This window comes from Blastocystis hominis (assembly GCF_000151665.1).
Source record: "Blastocystis hominis, Singapore isolate B (sub-type 7) whole genome shotgun sequence assembly, scaffold_1".
NCBI classification, from domain to species: Eukaryota; class Bigyra; order Opalinata; family Blastocystidae; genus Blastocystis; species Blastocystis hominis.
In genome coordinates this window covers 1,519,200-1,539,659 of record NW_013171816.1, presented here as the reverse complement: position 1 = coordinate 1,539,659, position 20,460 = coordinate 1,519,200, and the positions used below count along the sequence as shown (strand labels likewise).

The 20,460-nt window shown below is 44.3% G+C and overlaps 2 protein-coding genes; one reads left to right on the top strand and one right to left on the bottom strand.

Moving 5' to 3' along the window:
* Positions 1 to 542: 542 nt before the first annotated feature.
* GSBLH_T00001126001 (uncharacterized protein) lies at positions 543 to 1,224 on the top strand (the record flags this gene model as incomplete). XM_013039472.1 has 5 exons in its annotated part: positions 543 to 614; positions 644 to 691; positions 721 to 831; positions 862 to 936; positions 970 to 1,224. The coding sequence occupies 5 exons, from the start codon at positions 543 to 545 to the stop codon at positions 1,069 to 1,071; spliced, it is 408 nt and encodes a 135-aa protein (XP_012894926.1). The 3' UTR covers positions 1,072 to 1,224.
* Positions 1,225 to 2,947: 1,723 nt separating this feature from the next.
* Positions 2,948 to 3,169, bottom strand: GSBLH_T00001124001 (uncharacterized protein; the record flags this gene model as incomplete). The annotated part of the gene is made up of 1 exon (XM_013039471.1): positions 2,948 to 3,169. One exon carries the CDS (start codon positions 3,167 to 3,169, stop codon positions 2,948 to 2,950), a length of 222 nt encoding a protein of 73 aa, XP_012894925.1.
* Positions 3,170 to 20,460: the final 17,291 nt, after the last annotated feature.

The following is a 20,460-nucleotide window of genomic DNA, read 5'->3' as shown; positions in this document are numbered from 1 at the left end:
TACAGCCCGATCTATGAGCATTCCCATTACGCGGTTTCTCCCTTCTACCGCAATGCCTACGCCTTCCACGTACTTGATCGCTCCCTTCTCTCCTCTGCAGTCCGAATACGGCGTCGTGTTCGCTCGCTTCAACTGCCAGAACAGCGTGACGTTCTGCAACAGCCTGGGCATCGAAAGCGTTCTGGAATATCGCTTCTACCCCGCGAAGGACAACGACTTCGACGGCGAGCAACTGAAATCGATCCACGGAGAAGGCATGACGTCGTATCTGAACCGCCATCTGCACACAAACATCAACGGAATGGCGGGAATGAACCAGCGATACGGTCGTTCGAAGACGTTGGATAAGCTGGCGCATCGGTTTATGAATACGGTATGGAAAGAGAGACGGTACGATGGGGCGTAGAACGACGAGACGCTGAGGAAGGGAATCATAAAAGACACGGCGAGGCTTCGAAAGAAGTTCCGAAACACGGGGAAGTATTACAAGATTATGAAGATGGTGGAAGAGCGGAGGGATCGTGAGAAATAGGTGTTGGAACATGGAAATGCGGCGTTGCTGGAAGAGAAAAAGCGAATTCGGGAAGAACGGCATCGCGTTGGGAATCCGGAAAGTCCGGAATACGAGAGCTTGATCGTGCAGGAGAATATCATTCAGCAGTTCGATGTGATCCACACGCGAAAGAAGCTTGTAAGCAGCGCGAAGGGGATGAAACGAAGGTGGAATTGACGCCGTGGAACTTCGATTATATCGTAAACGGAGACTACAATGTGATGGTGATGTTCGATTCCAATGAGTGCTTCAAATGCAAATTCTTGCGGCTGATTTATGTGAGCGTTGCGGTCGAGGGTGATGAGTAGATAAATGCAGCAAAGAAGGGATTGGACGGTGTGATCTTTGCGCGAATTAACGGAGATAAGTATCCTGGATTTATCGTAGGACGCATTGAATGAATGAATGAGTGAAAGGGGGATTATAATATCGATCCGGATTTAGCGACGGCGTGGTTCCAGAAGGGAAAAGACGTGACTGTAGGGATGGGGGAGAGCGATAAGGATAGGAATATGTAAATGCGGAGATCACGACCAATGTGGACTCGATTCTGAACTTCGCGAAGGAACATATGACGCCGGTGGAGCCTGGAGAGGAATATGAGGAGCCGAAGGTGCCTGAACTGGAATACAAGGATCCGGAGGATATGTCTGATATGGAGATTGAGTTGTGGAGTGTTTGTTTGAGACAGGAAGGGAGATCGATTGGCTAGATGGTTGGATGAGGGATCGAAGAAGAGGAATAGAGCTGAGTAACTTGGTGGATGATCGAAACAACAACAACAACAACAACAACAACAACAACAACAACAACAACAACAACAACAACAACAGCATTGTTAAAGACATGGGCAGCTCCAAAGGACAAGTTTCGTTTGTAAAGCACAACAAAGAAGATGAACAGAAAAGCCATAACGCATTCAACAAACAAAGCATAAAAGACACTATAAAATCTCAATGACTATGGACAATCGTAGAAGTGATTGAACCTCTTCCCTTGTCACACACACTTGTTAAAAACCTAACCAGATAAGCGGCTAGAATACACAGCAATCCGAGAATCTACGACTCAATCCTCGCTTCCAATCGCACATAGAAAGCCAAACCATGATGAATAGGGAAATAGTTCTTGTGGCAGCTCCATCCGTAGAGAATGGGAAGCAACGAAGGACCCTACATGAGCAAAACAAAGCGAAGGCTACAAGGAAACGACCCAAACTGCCGACTGTCTGCGACAAACCCATGATGGTTCCTCGGAATTCTTTGTACGACACGTTGGAGAAAATCACAATACAGAAGCTAGACATCAAAGTAAGAAAGAAAACCCAACTTGAGAGCAATCGATCGAATTGCAAAATGAAGAGAATACATTACAGTCACAGCTGCAAACATAACAGAATCGTTATACTGATTGAAGAGAGACTCGATTGGATAGATGAACATACAGAATGCCAGACACAGAGCACTTATCATCAAATTCCTTCGATAGGTGAAAAGCTTTCGAAGAGACGGAGAATATAATGCTACAAATAATCGCAATTGAATGAATGCGTGCTTGTCACAAGCGCGATGGGGCTGGCGACCATGAGAATCAAACTAATCTGCACACTCGACATTTCGAATCCACCATAAATCTTCTTGTTCGCCAACACAGGAGAAAACAAGGAGTCGACTGTGACCTGAACAAAGGAAACAAAGAGATAAATAAGGAGAGAGAGTAACACATCTCGTTCTTTGAGGATTGACGAATACTTTGAGTATTTGTGGTATTGGAGAAGCAATTGTTCGTGCGAATTGATGTAGTCCTTCGATCCTTTTCGCAGAATTCCGCTGATTTCGCGCTTCATTTCCGCCTTGCATTCTCGAGAAGTCGTCATTTCTTCTTCGGAAATCGTTTCTTCCGAGAATAGAAGCAGCGACACAGCGACAAGCACAAACATGAACGCAGAAATACCGAATGGAAGGAGGAAAGGATGCTAATAGCATTAGAAGTGTGAAAAGAGCGGATTACAGAAAGGAGAATGGGGAAGTGTGAGGTGAGAGTCGAAAAGTTCTCTGGATGAGAAAGATAGCCGCCCAATAAGGGGCCAGTCAGCTGTCCGAGTGCTGCGCCTAAAAAGACAAAGCTGGTTCCCAGAGGAAGGTTTCGTTCGTTTGATATTTCAGCAATCATTGTTTTCGTAACGTTTAATATTCCATCTATGAATCCGTGAATTAGGCGGATTATTAAAGTGAGTATATAGTTTGAACTAATTCCAAGTCCCGATGTGCAAACTACGTTGACTAGAAATGACTTACACATTCCAATTCATACATAAAGTGATAATAAGAAGCGCTTTCTTTCGACCATGCTGGTCTGCGTACCAACCCCAGAAAATGCACCCAGGTATTTGTCCTAGATAGTAAAGAGAGATGATAAATCCAGAGTAATAGCCAACTTCACTAATATCAGCCTGAAATTAACCAAAATACGCAATACTACATCAGGATAGTAGACTTGAATCATAAACGGCAACGAGGAGATAATAATATTGTTCATTATGCCTTGCGCCGTTATTGCCAAAACGCACGTGAAGAGCGTTCCCTTGTGAAATCCTCTCTCAACATCAATTGGCATTATTATCAATATATAATATCCAACAAATAAAACTATTAATGGCGAAACACAATTACAAGAAAGACGTTGGTTTTATAAATAAGAATTGTTGGTTGTATTTTTGAAATACTTTATTATAAAGGGAGATAATGCAAAAGTATTCGAAATTGCTTGCTGTGTTATCCGCACAAAAGGAAATGACATGTTTGAAGATATCCTATCAGCAATAACTCACAGAAACGTTTTTCACGGTATTTGGTAAGTGATTCTTGATTACAGTATATGTGCTTTTCGATGGATAATAGCCTATAGTATAGTAAATAGAATATCGTGGTAACTTTTCGTGAATATACAGTATCTATTGTATGAGAAAAGATAATAATTTGTCCCCTTATCCTATTTGCGATATGGATATTGGCTATGCCTATGTAGAGGATTGTACATACTAAATATATTTAATACTATTCGCATACTATCTCTTTGTCTGGTTTTGTGAGGTTGTCAGTAGTTATGTATTGGCGTGTATTGCGCGAAAATGTTTGGCTCCCTTTTTGGGCCCTTTTCGACCTAAGACGCCCTTCAAATCCCGTCAACTGCATGCCAACCGCTCGAAGTCGACCCTCAATCTTTATCTTCCGTCCCCCACAGTTGCTGCCTCTGGACAACTTGAATTTTTCGGTCTTCACAAAGAATAAGAGTGCAAAACTTACCTTAGCTGAACATTGATAACCTGTATTGCGTGAATACTTATGGCCGTCTCCCCGCTGACTATAGTAAAATAGGCCATGTACTACTCCATACTTATCCAAGGCTCACCTACCAACGGTACGTTCTCCTGGATCAGCCCATACAAGTATTGGTACCCCCACATCACTACCGGGAATCAGAGATTCCTGGACCAAACTGCCCAAAGTAAAAAACAATATCTTCTTTACATGTCCTTCAATCGGTAATGACTGAACGCGAGTGTATGTACCTTACCTTCCTAGATCCATCTCTTGTTGTCCGTGCAAGTCATGAGAGTCTTGTTTTGTTCCTTGGAGGTGATATCGAATCCTTGGTTATTGATGCGTTTGAAGCTGCCTACGATTACTGCATCTCCCTTCCTTTCTACCTCAAGGACACACATGTATAACTCGATATTTTTCTCGCTCATTTTCTCACCACCGATTACCTCGTTGCGAGGTACTCCCTTCGCGGCGTTGTGTATCACATGCTTCTCATCCACGAGGCGTACATCTGCTGTCTGAGACCCACGACCTCGGTGATGCCATGTCCGTTGTGCTCGTCGTTGAAGATAGGACCAGGTAACTTCTTGTTGAAGTTGAGGAACGATGACAACGAAGGGAATTTGCTCTTGTCCACTTCCTGATCGTTGTAGTTCACGAGTTGTTCATAGGAGTAATTAGTATAATCCAACTCAGAGAAGTCAAACGACTTGTACATCTCATACATTTTGTGAACGATATTGCCCTTGCCACTCACGTGAACGATATGTGAGTCTGTGTCCTGTCCCAATAACTCCACCGTGTCGAATGTGTTCTTGATGACATTGAAGTAGAAATCGTATATGATGTGTTTGGACATGTCCAAAATGGCAAATCCAGTGAAGAATGGTTTCGCCCTGTACACTGGTGTATTCAACTTGATGCCTATAAGATTCTCGAAATACATGGTGGTTTCTGCGATCATGTCGTACCAATGCTTCTGAATGATGGCCTCGCGTTCATTCCAAGTGGTGGCGAACTTCACTTTCATTCGATTCAGTACTGTCTCCACGTACTTGCCATATGTCGAGTTTGCCAACAGCTTGTATAGGTTCTTCTCCACAATGGTCTTGGACTTCGCTCGTTTCTCACTCAACATGTTCACATATTCGAATATGAATGGAGTTTGTTTGAAGGGTGTATATGTTTAACCCTATGAACGAAATCAACCAAAGTAAATTGAATGAATAAATGTCGTACATATTCAGCAGCAATCCAAACAACTACACTTTCAAGAAGCTCGATAACATGCTCATCAATATGCCAGAGAACGATGGCAAACATGTCTTCATTCGTGAGACAGTGGATGGCGTTCCTCAATATTCATGGACGATACCTTTTGGATGTTTTGTGAAAGTCAATAATGTCACATTGTTTGAACATCCACCCATATCCACTCAACCATTCAATAATCAATGCCAATTCCAATTATCTTCTGCTTTATATCTGGCGATCACATCGATTCCATGTTACAATGAGAATGATGCCCTATTCAAACATTGTGATTCCATCGAATCGGTTGTGGATAAGGGATACAAGGTGAGTGTTTCAATGGATGGTGTGTCATTGCTCGATGTGCCATTCATCGATACACTCAACAATTTTGTGACCCTTTCCCATATCAAACTGATAAATGGAATAGAATGGACAAGTGAGAGTCATACGATCTCTGCATTCACGAATATCCCTTCTCTTGTATGTCTGGGAGGTGTGAAAAGCATCACGATCGTTTTCCAACACTTGGGCGAGGTTGTTGCTGCTTCTTCTTCTGGGTGCTCGTAATGGGTCGATGTGATCTTGCTGCCTCTCTCAATGCATTGGGTTCTTTACCACTCTTGGATCGAGTGATAAGTGGTGCTGGTTGTGGTTTGCATTTGCTAGCCAGCAGTTCCCAATCATAACACTTCTGTGTGCTATCGCTTTCCACATTCTTCACTTCGTACATCAATGGCATAATGTGATCGTCAATGTCAACAACTTCAACCAAGTCCTGAGACCATTTGCTCGTCAATAATTGCTTTTCCAGAATGCGAGGTCTTCGTGTCACTCCAACATAATCACCAACATCGAATTGAGGTGTTGTGTCCTTTGCTGTCATGTTGGATGGTTCTGTTTTCTCCGTGTACAAGATATCGTTGTTGTTGTTAAGCCAAATGTCATTGGGTGTATATCCGATGTCTCTGTTCTTCCTTGCATTATGTCTACGAACGGCACCATCGATCAAGTCGAACCATACACCTTTCGATTGATTGAATGGAACCATGATGTGTTCCTTGATATCTCGAATTGCTCGTTCGGCTAGTACTGCTTTATTCGCTGAATCCATGTGATATATGGTGATATCATACTTGTCCAAGATGTTGGTACGAAAGATGGCATTGGTGAACTCGGTGCCTCGATCCGAGCAAATATGCTTTGGTGATTTACCATATGTTTGAATGATATCCTTCATTGCATGAATGACTTCTGTAGCACTCTTGCTTTTCAATCGCCGAGCCATCAGGTATTTCGAATATCCATCAATACATACAAGGACATATTTGTATCCACGATTCTTGTGGAATCCTGTGGACTTCTGACTGCCCAACACTTCCTGTATCCATTTGTCTTGTTTTGAAGGGAAATCGATGAGATCGATGAAGTATATGTTTCTCTTGAATCCACTGATGATCACTCGAGTGGCGCCTCTTCGTTTTGCTGGCTTGCGTAGTTCCTTGATCTCGTTCATAAATGAACCGCTTTATTCAATGGTTGAAAGGGATATGGAAATGGATGAATAAGAGGAAGAACCACAAACTGGTTATTGACTCGAAATGCAAGGACAGATGTAGCTGTCTGTGTGTGTACAACGAGAAGAATGAATCAAATGATGATAGTGGGAGCGACATATCGATCAGTCCAACAGAGATTAAAGTGAAATAATGTATTCATAAATAGAAATGAATTTATGGATGACATCGGTTCGAAAGCAGATCGCGCGGCGATACGTGCATGACATGATCAACTCATTCGTCGAAGATCCTAACAGTGGAAATTACTATGAGAACTATGATCCCCCTTATGTGTCGTTCTACTCACCTGACATTGAACGACTTCTCGAGAAAGCATGCCATGATGACAAGTACTCCGTATGTCATCCCCAGTTTGATGTATTGCACGATCCTCACAATGAGATCTATGATATCGATGGTCATCGTGTGTGTGTAATTAGTGGCACGATTGATATTTATATCGATGGTGTTGCCTATGACCAGAACGAGTTGACCAAGTGGAACATGGAGGTTGCCAAGGCTAACAAGGCTAACAAGTTTCATGTACGGTTGCCTCCAAAGTAAAATGGGGGCTTCCTTTTCACTTTGGCTTTAGAGTTCCATGATGCTTACCTTCAGTCGAGTGAAGTAATGTTCGATCGTGGTGTCTCCAGAACGTATGACTTGAATTTTCATATCTACAGGACGTACTGATGTGAATATGTTCGTGCTACTCAATGTCGTTGTTGGCACTGGATTATTCAAGCTTGCTTTAATGATTGTAGCTGTCTCGACAACCATTACGAGAGTTGGCACGCTCGTGAATCCTACAAGTGCCTGTTCATAGTTGTCACAACGAAGTACGGCATCGATGGTGATCATGTACGTCTTATTGGGTTCCAATTTGATGGGTGCAGAAAGGTCTGAACCTTCCGACGTGAGTGCCTCGCTAACAACCTGGTGTCCACTTGTCCAGGAGGTGTACTCGAATGTCTTACTCAATTTAGCCGATGTGGGTGATAACGAGACTGTGCCGTTTTCTTTGACTTCCATGACGTACTTGCCAGCAGTGGATGGGATTGTTAGCTTGGACACGTTGGTCCCGTTGTTGTACACGAGACACTTTTCATTGCTAGTACACCCGAGGATGTCTTTGTAGACGATCTCAGGCGTGAGATTGGCAAGAGCAGGACTCTCATTGCTACTCTCGACCTTGAATGTCGCATAGCCTGCCGTGGTTGGCAATGGTAGACCATAGGCTCTATCGTTCCAGTAGGTGACGATTCTCTGCCCATCAGATCCGATTCCTAGAGCTTCATGGAAAAGACTTCTTGGTGTGACCTTGTTGAACAGGAAGTCATTGTTCGAATCGGCTGAAAGGAAGAACGTTCCCGACTTACTTGGTAAGAATAGATCCTTCGAATCACTCTTGGTCGAATTCCAGTTCGGTACCGCATACCAGTCCGACGTGCTCGTAAGTTCGAGTGCCTCGAAAATCACGGGCTTCGTCAATGCTTCCAATGAAGGTCCACTATCCGGGTCAGTCGTGAGAATGAAAGAACCACTTTCTGGCAGATTGATCGCTCCGAACGCCGAGTTATTCTTGAAGAAGGGAATAGCTCCGTTGGTTGGAATGATAATCGATTGTCCATCGCTGCCCTTGAAATACGAGTTATCCAAGGAAGTGAAATCTTCACCTGCGACGGACCATGTATACACATTGTCAGTCTTGGTGAGCACATAGTTGCCATTGGTCGACGGAAATGCGAACGTGTCGAAAGAGTTGTCCGAGTAGTACTGGATACCCTCGGTCATCTCCTTGCGCTTGAACACGCCGTTCTGAAGATATACAAGTTTCTCAGGTTGTGTTGGTGTTGCCATTTACTACAGGGGAAATTATTTTTTCCTCGTAGTAATAAATGGCTACTACAATTCCTCCTGTGCATAACTACGAATCGCAGATTGTGTTCAGCAATCAGTCCAATAACATCAAGTCGACCGATGTGATCAATTGGACGATCGCTCCATCCGGTGATGACGTGTACTTCAATCTGTACAAGTCACGAATGACTTTCAAGCTCAAGATCACCGGGTTGGCAAATAATGCAGGCAGTTCGTCGAAGGATATCTATGTTCCGGTGAAGAAGAACATGTCGGGCATTGTAAACAACACGAAGGTCACGTACACCTATTGGAATGGTGAGAACCTGGCGTCCTTGCCTCTGAGTGCTGACAATGAGAACATCGGCCAGATCCGGTCACTCTTGAATGCGCTCACGGACAACAAGCACAACAATGTGGTGAATGAAGGATTGAAGGAACTGTCCTACATCTACTACGATGACCGTGACTACGATACAACCGATAAAACCGCGAGAACTGCGGCCATCCTGGGTCGACCTTATGGCGGCAAGTTATTCTACAACATGCTCAAGTTCGTACAGCCACCTGGATCGACCACGGCGTACACGACGATCAATGTGAACTTTGCAGACATCTTCGAAGGTTGTTCTCAGGAACGATTCATCAATCTCACGCAGATGGATGCTCAGATCTATCCCACGAACGACGATGCATACTTCTACATCGATGCTGGCAAAATCAATACCGCTACAAGTCCGGACGCTGTTCCATCAGCCACGGCTTTCACCGGTGTGTACTTCGATACATGCACGCTTTGGTATCACAGTTACAAGACGAGCGATGATTCGACCTTCGATCCTGAAGACACTCAGTTGGTGAAGAATCAGATCATGACCAAGACATTCCGTATTCCTACTGGCCAGAACTTCATCGATGATCGTGTGCTGGTCAACTTCCCCGTCAAGATGATGTTCATGATGTTCACGGACGACAATGGCGATTTCTCGACACTCAAGGACATTCGATTCAAACGTATCTCATTGAACATCGCTGGTGAACAGAAGCGTATCATCAATGTGGACAACACGAACACACCTGATGGAATTGATCACACGTTCTTCGAATGGATGGACTATCTTTGCAATAGTCGTTCCGACGAGTACGACACGCTGTTGACGTACAAGACGTGGTTGAATCAGTTCCGAATCTTTGCCTTCCCGTTAGCCGAGTGGTTCCCGATGCGAGCATCGAATCAGATCCAGTTTGAAATCGAGTTGGAAGACGAGGTTGCAGCGACGACTCAGATGCACCTCATCATGATCCGTGCTAACACGGTAAACGCCTAAGTGGTACTTAAAGATTTCAAAACGTAAATATAAATAGATATGAACAACAAGATTCAGGTTTTCGATCTTTTCAACACTTCTAACATTTCTCTCACCTCGACTGGATTCAAGAGAGATGGCGAATCGGCTAAGTATGTCTGCAAGATCACCGATGCTACGATTGTTTTCGTGGGTGACAACTCGAAGTTCGAAACAGACAAGAAGAAACTGCTCAACACTTTCTCTATCACACTGCCCAATGAGCAATCGGAAGAGTTCAAAAGAATCCTCGATGAGACGAAGAGAGAAAATCACCCTTACAGCGAATACGATGGCGAGATCCAGTTCAAAGTGAAATTGAGTCCGAACACGAAGATCGTGAATAACGACAAGAAACCTATCAAGATCGATCTGCGAAATGTGCCCTGTACCGATCTTCGCGAATACAAGGATGCAACGATCGATCTTGTGGTAACCGGGGAGAGCAAGGAGTTCATGAAGGAAGACAAGGACGGCAATATCACCGAGTTCTCGTACACAACTCTCACAGCAACGCAAATCAAGATCAAGGATAAGAATAGTGTCTTCGATTGCGATTTCCTGTAAATGGCTACCGTGGTTGCTGTGACTACCTTTTTCACTTTGGCTATCGTGGTTGTGGTTGCCATAGAGGGAGGAAGCTACGCTTCCTCCCGAGGCAACTTTGTTGCCTCCATGAATAAATGGAAGAATCCCCATACATTCCCAACATTGATACAACATTGCTCGCCATTAAGAATCGAATAAGACGACTCAACCATCGATGTCCGTATAACAACAAACGATTGACAAGAAGAACAGAGAATACGCTCAATCAAGCCGAAGTAATGCAGGATACCATCAAACAACGGATGGAGAATGAAACTGATGAAGAGAAGAGCAAGCAATATGCCAAAATACTGCGAGAACTAGCCGACTATATCCAGCCAGAGCAAACCATTGACGAGCAATTGCAGGATCTTCGACAGAACAAGGAAAGCATGGGCATTATGAAGTTCGATTGGGAACTTGATTGCCAGGACACATTCCTCAATCAATTCACGCTCATCATTGCTCCTTCCAAGTCTGGCAAGTCGTTCCTCATCAATCAGTTGTGCTACGAGATACCTCATTCGTTCGACAAGATCTGCTTCTTCATGGGAAAGGTGAGCTATGAAAACAAGTGTCCACAAGTGCTCAAACATGTCGCCAACAAAGCAGGCATCAAGACACAATGGATCAACACTGACAGAGAAGTACGCCCTGAATTCACGGATAGCGAGGACGTCGCGTACAAACAATTGAATGACGATGGATCAAGTGTGGCGATCTACAATGACACCACATATCCGTCCATCTACATCTTCGACGACCTGTACACGAAGCCGAACGATTCATTGGGTGGTGAACTTCATGGACACCATGGCTTGCATGAGTCGACATCGAAAGACCAGTTGCTTCATTGCATTCCAAGGATTCTCTCGATTGAGCAACAAGATTCTGGATAACGCCACTCGAATCTTCTTGTACTATGACATCCTTGGACGCGAGGATTTATGGCGCAAAATGAAAATCCCTCCGCCGTCCAATCTGTCCGAGATACTTCGTGATATCCAGATGGGCATGCACACACGATGGTACTACCTGGACGACGATTCGTTGGTCGAGTACGTTCCATACGAACTGAGTAGCAAACAACAAGCAATCAACAAGATGCGATCGAAGTTACCGAAGGCATTGAGTGATGAACGAAAGAGGAAGGAAGTGGAAGAGAAGCAACGACAAGTGCAGCAACTCGAGCAGGAACTAGGACGACAGAAGACCACGCAAACCAAAGTGAATAAGGCACGCACTTACAATCTCTTGGACATCAAAGAGGCCGTTGAAATCAAACCACAGGACTACAGTAAAGCCATCAACACGAAGGAATTCCAGTTCGTACAGAAACCGAGGGATGGAACGCAGAACTGGGAGGTAGGGGGAGCGAAGCTCCCCAAGGAAGCTACACTTCCCAAGGCTCCGAGTGATAGAGTCGTCCCAAAGCAGAAGAAAGGCAAAGGATTGCGTTCCAAGTACGACTTGACATAGGGATGACCAAAGTGAAATAGGGACGACGAAGACTCCCTTACAACCTCTGGATAGCCGGGTCAACAGCGTCGTGTGTGTACAAGTGTAGAAGTGCCAGGTAGCCACAGTTGTTGGCAAAGATCGACTGGTATTTCACTTTGTTCACACGGAATACACGGTTCGTACCTGCCAGCGGGAAGTCATTCATCTCGCCAAAGCTGTCCTGGTAGTTCAGCGTGCCATCGGGTTCACGGAAGCAAGACACGAAGTGGCCGAGGCTTCCTCCGTCTTCAAAGGGTATCCAGATGATGCAATTCGCTGGTTCTTTGTACTTCCTGGCCAAGGACTTGTACTTGCCCAATTCCATCACATCGAAGTCGGGTATCTCGAGTTGCTTGGCCAAGGAACGGACTTCATCGAAAGTCATTGGTTCAGCATCCACATTCATGTAGCCGTGGGTGTAGAGACTCAATAGACTCTCCTTCGGATCACTGACTTCTCTATCTTGTTCTCGTTCTGTGGAAGGGCTGTGAGGATGCGATTCTTTTTTTTCGCCGGGACTGCCATTGCGTTCACCTCGTCCGAAAGGTCCGAAATGTCGTAGCCAGTGCCGGCTTTGCTTTCCTTTCCCTGAATCTGGTTTGCCACATCGCTCACCGTACCCTTTGCCATGTCACCCACCACGTTCGCGATCTGTTTCACAGTATCCGATCCTGTCTTCTGGGATACATAGTTCACACCCTTGTTGATCGCGTTGTTCGCGGCATTCGTGCCAGCATTGACCAGGATATCGGTGATGGGTTTTAACTTGTCGGCATTGTTGTCGTACCAACCTTTGATCTTGTTCCAGGCATTCTTGAAGAACGTGCCAACACGACTGGAACCGGCGTACATTGCTCCACCTCGGACTTCGATGTTTTTACTTTGTCGTTCAATGGCTTTCATGGTCTTCAACACATCGTCGTAGTCGGATGGGTTGATTCCATTGAGGAACACAGCAGAAGCACCACCGAATTTCAGCGCGCCACCCTCCTTACCCTTCACTAGCTCTTTGAGACTCGAGATGATCTGTGGAGCCATCTGAATGAGTGCCGGGATGATCGTGGCAGCAAGAGTACCAAGTGCTCCGCCTTTCTTGAGTCCGGTATAGCTCGTTCATCAATTGTGCTTCATTGAAGGCTAGTGCTCCTCCGGGTTTACATGCGCCACCTTCCTTGAAGCCAATGGCTCCACCGGTGTCCTTGAAGCCAATGGCACCTGCACTTTTCGCTGGAGCTCGCTTCGTCGCCCCTCGTTTCTTGGCTCTCTTTGGTGTGTTGTTTACTGGTGTTTCGAGTTCCTTGTGAAGATTCAATGTCTTGCGTCGATCCACGATCGTTCCACTATCCTGTTCTCGAAAATCGGGTTCGCCATAGAAGGCAGATATATCAACAGTGAATGGAATTGCCATTTATGCCTACAAAGTGAAAAGAAGATCAAAGATATATTCATTAGCCATTGAAACCCTGTGTAATGAACATATCCTTGATCGTGTTGTACGTATTTTGCAGATATTGCTCGAATTGTTGATCTACATTGACAGCAAACCGTTTGATCTTGTTTTTCATGTAGTCCAAATAATCAGGAGTTAGATCCTTACTATTAGCTACTCGTATGAAGAAACTCATCAGTTCGGGGTCTTCATTTCGATCACGATAAGCCCTGAAGAGACGTGAGAATCCAAGGTCATTTGCGAATTGAGCGAAAACAGGATTGTTGAAATTGCGAGCAAGCAAACTTGAGAAAGCAATGAAATCTTCGCGAGTATCATCGCTTTCCCAACTTTCCTTGGTGGAATTAGAATCTTTACTTTCATACGCGTCAATCAAGGCTGCAGCTCGATTCACTTGATCGATTGCTTGAGGTGTGAAACTAGCATTTACACTTTCAGATTGACGACCGTCCAGTACAATCACAGGTTGAATTTGTGGCTGATTCCGGAAATATTCATATGATTGCCAAATGGCATCCATTAAGTTCTGGATTCCTCTCATATTCTGCTGATACAATTGTTGATATAATTGATCCCGGGACAGTTGAGTATCAGCAAAATGATTACTCATTGTAGTAATCAGCTGACCAGTTTGAGCATGTCCATCAACAACTGCATTACCAACATTTGTCAACAGGTTGTTAGTTTGAGTCTGATTGTCAGTGAGTTGGCTACTCATGGAATTGAATCCATTTGTCAACAGGTTACCAGTTTTAGTCTGATTGTCAGCAAGTTGATTAACAATTGCACCCGTAGAATCTTTGATTAACTTGGTTGTTTGAGCTTGTCCTTGTTCATATTGGTTGCCCAGAGCATTCGTACCATCCAATAGTTGTTTCCTAGTTGCCTTTCCCTCTTCTGCAACCGCATTACCAAGAGCTATCAGATTCTGATTCGTAGTCTGCAATTCATTGGACACGTTTTGAATCAAAGGTGTGAATGTATTGAATGATTCAACCAACCGTTTGTTGATTTCATCATATGCTTTTGCCAACTCAGCAGATACAAATTGCTGAATGAAGCTGTTTCGCTCTAGCCATTGTTTCAAGAAATCATTGTACTGCGCCTTCATGAACTCTGTCAATCCATCGATTCGCATTTCACTTTGGGTTGGAATCAATGCTTGGATATCAGCAATTGCAGGAGGATCAGGTTTGTTTTCAATTCCTTGGAGACGAGCTTCGACTCCTTGCAGATATCTATTACTCTCCTCAATCACAGCCTTCTGTTGATTTACCAAGTCACCAATTTTCTGGATCAAATTGTCATCTCCTGTTGCAATGCTTGTTGCCACTTCAGCATACTTATCACTCAACGACTTGATTCCATCGTTCGTATTTGTCAATTTTGTTTGTACACCTTCCAACAATTCTAACATCTTAGGATAACCCTTGTCCTTATCTTCCAGGAAATTGATTCGTTGTGCTACATAAGCTATTGCATTATAAATATTGCCAAGGTTCACCTGGATATCAAAGCTGTTCATCACAGCAATCACTTCATTCAACTTGGCGATAATGGGCGACACATCCATCTGTTGTACGATTTCACTCGTTACATTCAGAGGTTGTACTTCGGGTTTGACCATCCATCGACCACGTTCAACACGACCTTCAGCTACCAAGTCTTTGTATTTCGGGCCACCTCGTTTCGCAGAGTGTGTCACACCTTTAACATATACTGTACTATTGTCGTCATTCCACAGCAGGACTGCTCGATCTGGATCACCTTGTGCTGTCACATCGTCTCGCAGACCAGCAAAATCATTGATAATCGCTGCATTCTGTTGAGCAAATGTGTTGATGCTTTCTCCCATTTGTTGAGCTGCATTCGATATGGCATCAGCAGCATTCTTCATTTCGTTGATGCTGACTCCAACATCACCAGTTATATTCACGATTTGTGCATCGCCAACCTGTGATCTCTGGTAGTGGATACGATAGGGTGATACAGATTCATATCCAAATGGATTATCAAAGATAGCTCGTTTCTCCATGTCAGACAACTTGTGATTCACAGACTGGACAATGATCTTGTTGAACTTATTGTCAATTTTAGCATTGTAGACCACGTTGTCCTCGAATGAGTACAACAGCACGTTCTCATTATCAATTCGCTGCATTTGATATCCACGCATGTCCGAGACGGATACACGACGACGTTCAGCAGGTGAGAGATTCATGTACGAATCAAACAAGGTTCGCTTCTGTCGCCATTGTTCGCTCCTCATTCGTTGTTGATTGAATTCACTTTCAACGACTTTATCGAAATATCGATTCAACATTTTGTCCATCATGTTTCTCGATTTCACTTTGTGTGGTTTGAATCGAATGATTGGAATTGTAGCAACGTATTCATCCATTTACTATGGGAGGAACAAAGTTCCTCCCGGGGAGACCAACGGTCTCCCCTACTTTACTTTGGTGTAACAAGATATCGTGAATGAGATGTACACATTGGAATTCAAGGAGATTGGACGGTCATTCGCATCTGTCAGCACCCAATCAATGTAGTCCAGGTTCGATTGTTCAATCACATCGATCGATAGGTTGTCCCAGGTGATCATGTTGTTCAGTCCCATCGATACATGAATCAGGTTATCGATCAACGGACTCTTCAGACCGAATGTTTGAGCATTGATACTACTGTAGACTCGGATCACACTCATGCCATTCGTGATGTCGTAAGGTTCCGTGGCAACCGTGGAAGCACTTACCACACTGTCCAACTTGAGGATACTCGTGTAATCAGGTGCGCCACTAAGGTCAACAGCGGTCGCCACATCACTGTTCAAGTATGCTCGGTTAACATCGTCTACCTGGATGGAATCGGCTATCGCACGGCACAACTCGGTAATCGAGTAGTAGCCAGGACCGACGTTGTACACCATTTCAAACCCTGACAGCATTTGAACCTTCACCACATTCATTGCACGAATGTTCCAGAGAGAAGTGGTATCGATCTTGCATGTAATCGAAGTGATCTTGTACACAAGGTCACGAGGCATGATCACTGTGTTGAACGTTTCATGGTATCGTTCGTTGTTCTTCGGAATTACTGTATTGTGGTTAATCACACTTACCGGTAGTGCACGATTATGACTCATTTATTGTGTAGAACATGGAAGTGAATGCACACTGTAATCGGCATTGGTAAGGCAATCGTTGCACCGGTCTTATCGGTCAACGAGAATGACCATTTGCGACTTTTGGGTACCACGACGTTCATGTGTGCATTCTCCGTAAACTCCTCGTTCAATACAACCAACGGAGACTGTCGTCGTTCTTGCATGTTGTTCACTCGATCAAGGACAAGGCAGGTGCCAGGCGATTCTCCCTTCATAGTCACTCTGTCGATTACCATGTCGCTTTTGATGAGATTGTTACTTGTGAATTCATGTTCGTACGTTCGAGCAATGTTGAACACTAGATTCATTTATTATTTCCTCCTGAAACGGTGAATCCGATTAGCAGGTACACGTTCCCAATGAACGATAGCGGGTCACCATTTTCGTCCTTCAATTCGTACACGATGCGATCAAGCAATTCAGAACATGGTACCAACATGCGATTCTTGTAGAAGTAGTTCTTGTACAAGCTGTCCATCGGGACATTCGCAAGCCAGTGGTGATCAGTCTTGCTTATTCACTGATGCTTCGCGAATACAGCTGTATGTTCGATAGACCGTTCGTGATATCGACAGGATACTCGGCAACCATCGGACCATAGTTGGCATAGTAAGCACCATCGTCGAAAGGGATACGCCATGTATGCGATTGCGATCCTGAAGCGGGAACGATGGTTCCCAGGTTACCACTCAACGAGAATACATAGTCTGCGTGAATGTAGTACCCATCTGACTCAGCTTTCCATCGTATGTCCAGTGCAGCCGAGTCAAAACACTGGTTCATGTGCCATATCATGTCAGCCTGTGTCAACCGTGATGGTATGGTCCACGTGAATGTCTGAACGTCATCTGTGTACGTGATATCAGTCTCGGGGGAAGCAGTGCTTTGGGGCGACTTTGTCGCCCCGGCGGAACGTAGTTCCGCCATGCTTCCCTCTTCGTCCAGTGTCATCATTCCGTACGGGAAGCGAATCGTTGTGTTAGCTGTGTACGACTCAGATTGTTCCCAGTCAACGAAGGTAGCCAATGATGGAACAACAACTTCATCATTCCTCACATACGTAACACGTGTCGGTTGTATGAATTCGATCGACACAGCACGATCGGAATACGTACTACCTTTGATCATATTCGTCACATTCAGACCATCGATGTTTGCCATCGCAAACTCGTAAGGTGATGTCAACTCGGGCATCCTGATGTAGTAATTGCGATAAAACTCGAAATAACAAGACAAATACACACCACCTGGTTCAGCATATGGTCCGGGTATAATCTTGAAACATGGATTATCACAAAACAATATGAATCGTGGTTCTGTACCATTTCGACATCCCATTCGTACTCGACCACCATTATCTGCAATGACATATACCAAGTACCCTCCGAGAGATGCATCTACATATATCTTATTGATCACATTAGCGATCATATTCACGATATCAATAGCGCTATAATGACCTCGTTGGATTGTGAGAGGTCTTTCGCCATATCCACGTATTCCAAGTATAAAATTCGTCGTATCGATAAACACTTTCGTGTGATATATACTATCCTTGGAATACCAAGGTCCGATCGAAGAACCATTCGATGACACCAAGTCACCTGTATTTTCCGATGTGATATGCAATTCCAATTCTGGTGCATAGTCCTTCGCAGTCCATGACATGCTTTCTCTATTGTCATTCACCGTCCACGCAATCGCATTCTGGTGAGATGGAGGTAGTTCCATAGCACTCGCATATCGAGCATTGAGCTCATTAAAACATGTGGTTGTAAGAGTATTCATCTTGATCGGGGTAGACGTATCTTCCGTTATGTAGAATTCACCACTATCGAGTACTGAGCCATCAGTTAAACGCATCGTGTATGTCGCGAGAGGCTTTAGCAGGAACCGATTATCATTCGTACGCATTTTCCAGTCATACGCAATAAAGGTGTTTGATCCTATGTACGCATGACCACCAATACCTTGATCATTCGTCATATCAGGTGGTGAATCGCTTTCAGGGTTGAACGAAGTTTCCACTGGTCGTTCGATGCACAGGTTCTGCACAGATGGAGACAGCTTGAACCATGGAGTCCAACCAAAACCATCGATCGTCGTGTCAACACTGGATCGATCGAAATACCATCCGTCTGCTTGGACATTGAAGCGAACATGATCATCCTCGATCGTCATGGATGTGAGTGGAAGCACTTTCACCATTTCAGCACCGACAGCCTCGATGAACTCGGAGAACGTGTAGTAACCGACAGGCAATGTCAACATGTGCGATTCCCTGCCATCAGTAACAACCACGTGATTACATGAGGACGACAAGTAGTAGCGCTTCGGGTTATCCACTCCTTTCACCAAGATGTCCGATTCGAATCCGAGGATCGACCTGATCTCTGGTGCATTCGTGAAATCAATCATGTAGAAGTGATCTACCGTGATGTGGAACGCATTCTCACCGCTATACACCAATTCGAACAGGGCATCACTTGCATTCAGCTTTGCAATGATCGTTTCGATGTCATATGCACCGCGTGGTATCGTGATCTCTTGAATCGTACTGCCAGCATTGATTAGCACCACTTGGTCAGTCGGCACGTTGTGCAACACGAAGTCCGTATACAACGACACAGACGAGATGTAGCACTGGTCGAACGACAGAGGATTGTCCAGCTTCACTTCCTTCTTGGTGGTATTACCGAACACTTCGATCATTGAGAACTGGTTTGCAGAAGTGACGCTATTTTCACTTTGCTCGTACACATCCTCAATCGTCAACTGGAGTTCGAATTCGCCGTTCAATCGCATCATCTTGCCATCCATATCGCGGAACACGAATATCAATTGATCAAACCGAGTGATCATTGGTATACGCACGTCTTCCACAGTTCGCACGTAGTCAGCCGTTGGATCGTCAATAATCATCGTGGTGAGCAGGTTGTTGTTCTGGTTGGCAATCTTCAGGTCCGATGATCGCACGATCGTCGAGTAGACCTGGATCACTTGGCGATTTCGCGTGATATCAATCACGTTCGATCCACTGAACGAAGCAGGTAGAATGACCGTTCGTCCATCGAAGCCGAGGATCTCACGAATGTCAGGTGCATTCGTGAAGTCAATCGTATGTGGAGACTGAATCCAGATACAGCCGAACGACGAGGCGTTAGTAGATATGGAGAATGTGGTATCGGTCATGGTATTGAGCAAGGCAATGATCTCACTGATCGTGTAGTAACCAGCAGGGATTGTCACAGTCTCGTTATTGCTGTTAGTAATCATATTCGTCGTGTCCACATTGTTGAACATAGCCTGGGCATCCTTGGGTCGAAACAGGACAGTCATGGAAGTGATGTAAGGATTCTTGTACTTGTACGGATTAACCCATGTAAATGAGCCGTTGGTAGGTGAGCCTTGTATAAGCATGGAGTAGTGCATGATCTTTCTCTCTTTACCATTATATAAAAAGCAGACAATTACCACATTGGCAGAAAAAGGTCCGAAAAATTTTTCGCGCTTTATGCGCCATGGTACTCGAGGTGACCAGGTTGAAAAAAAGGAGGCCAGGTAGAAAAAAGGAGGTCAGGAAAAAAATGGCAGAAAAAGGGCAGAAAAAATTTTCGCGCTTTATGCGCCATTTTCCTACTACTAGTATACCTGATCCTTGAAAGAATTATACAGTTATTTTCTACATCAATTATTATTATTCACCACACACTGTTATTCACAACAATAAAAGCACTGAATTATAACTGATACTTTATTACTCCATAACGAATTATTATAATAAAGTTTTGTTATTTTTATTATTATGAATTGCTATATTCTAGCTTTTTAATAGCAATGTAATATGATTGCACAAACTACAGA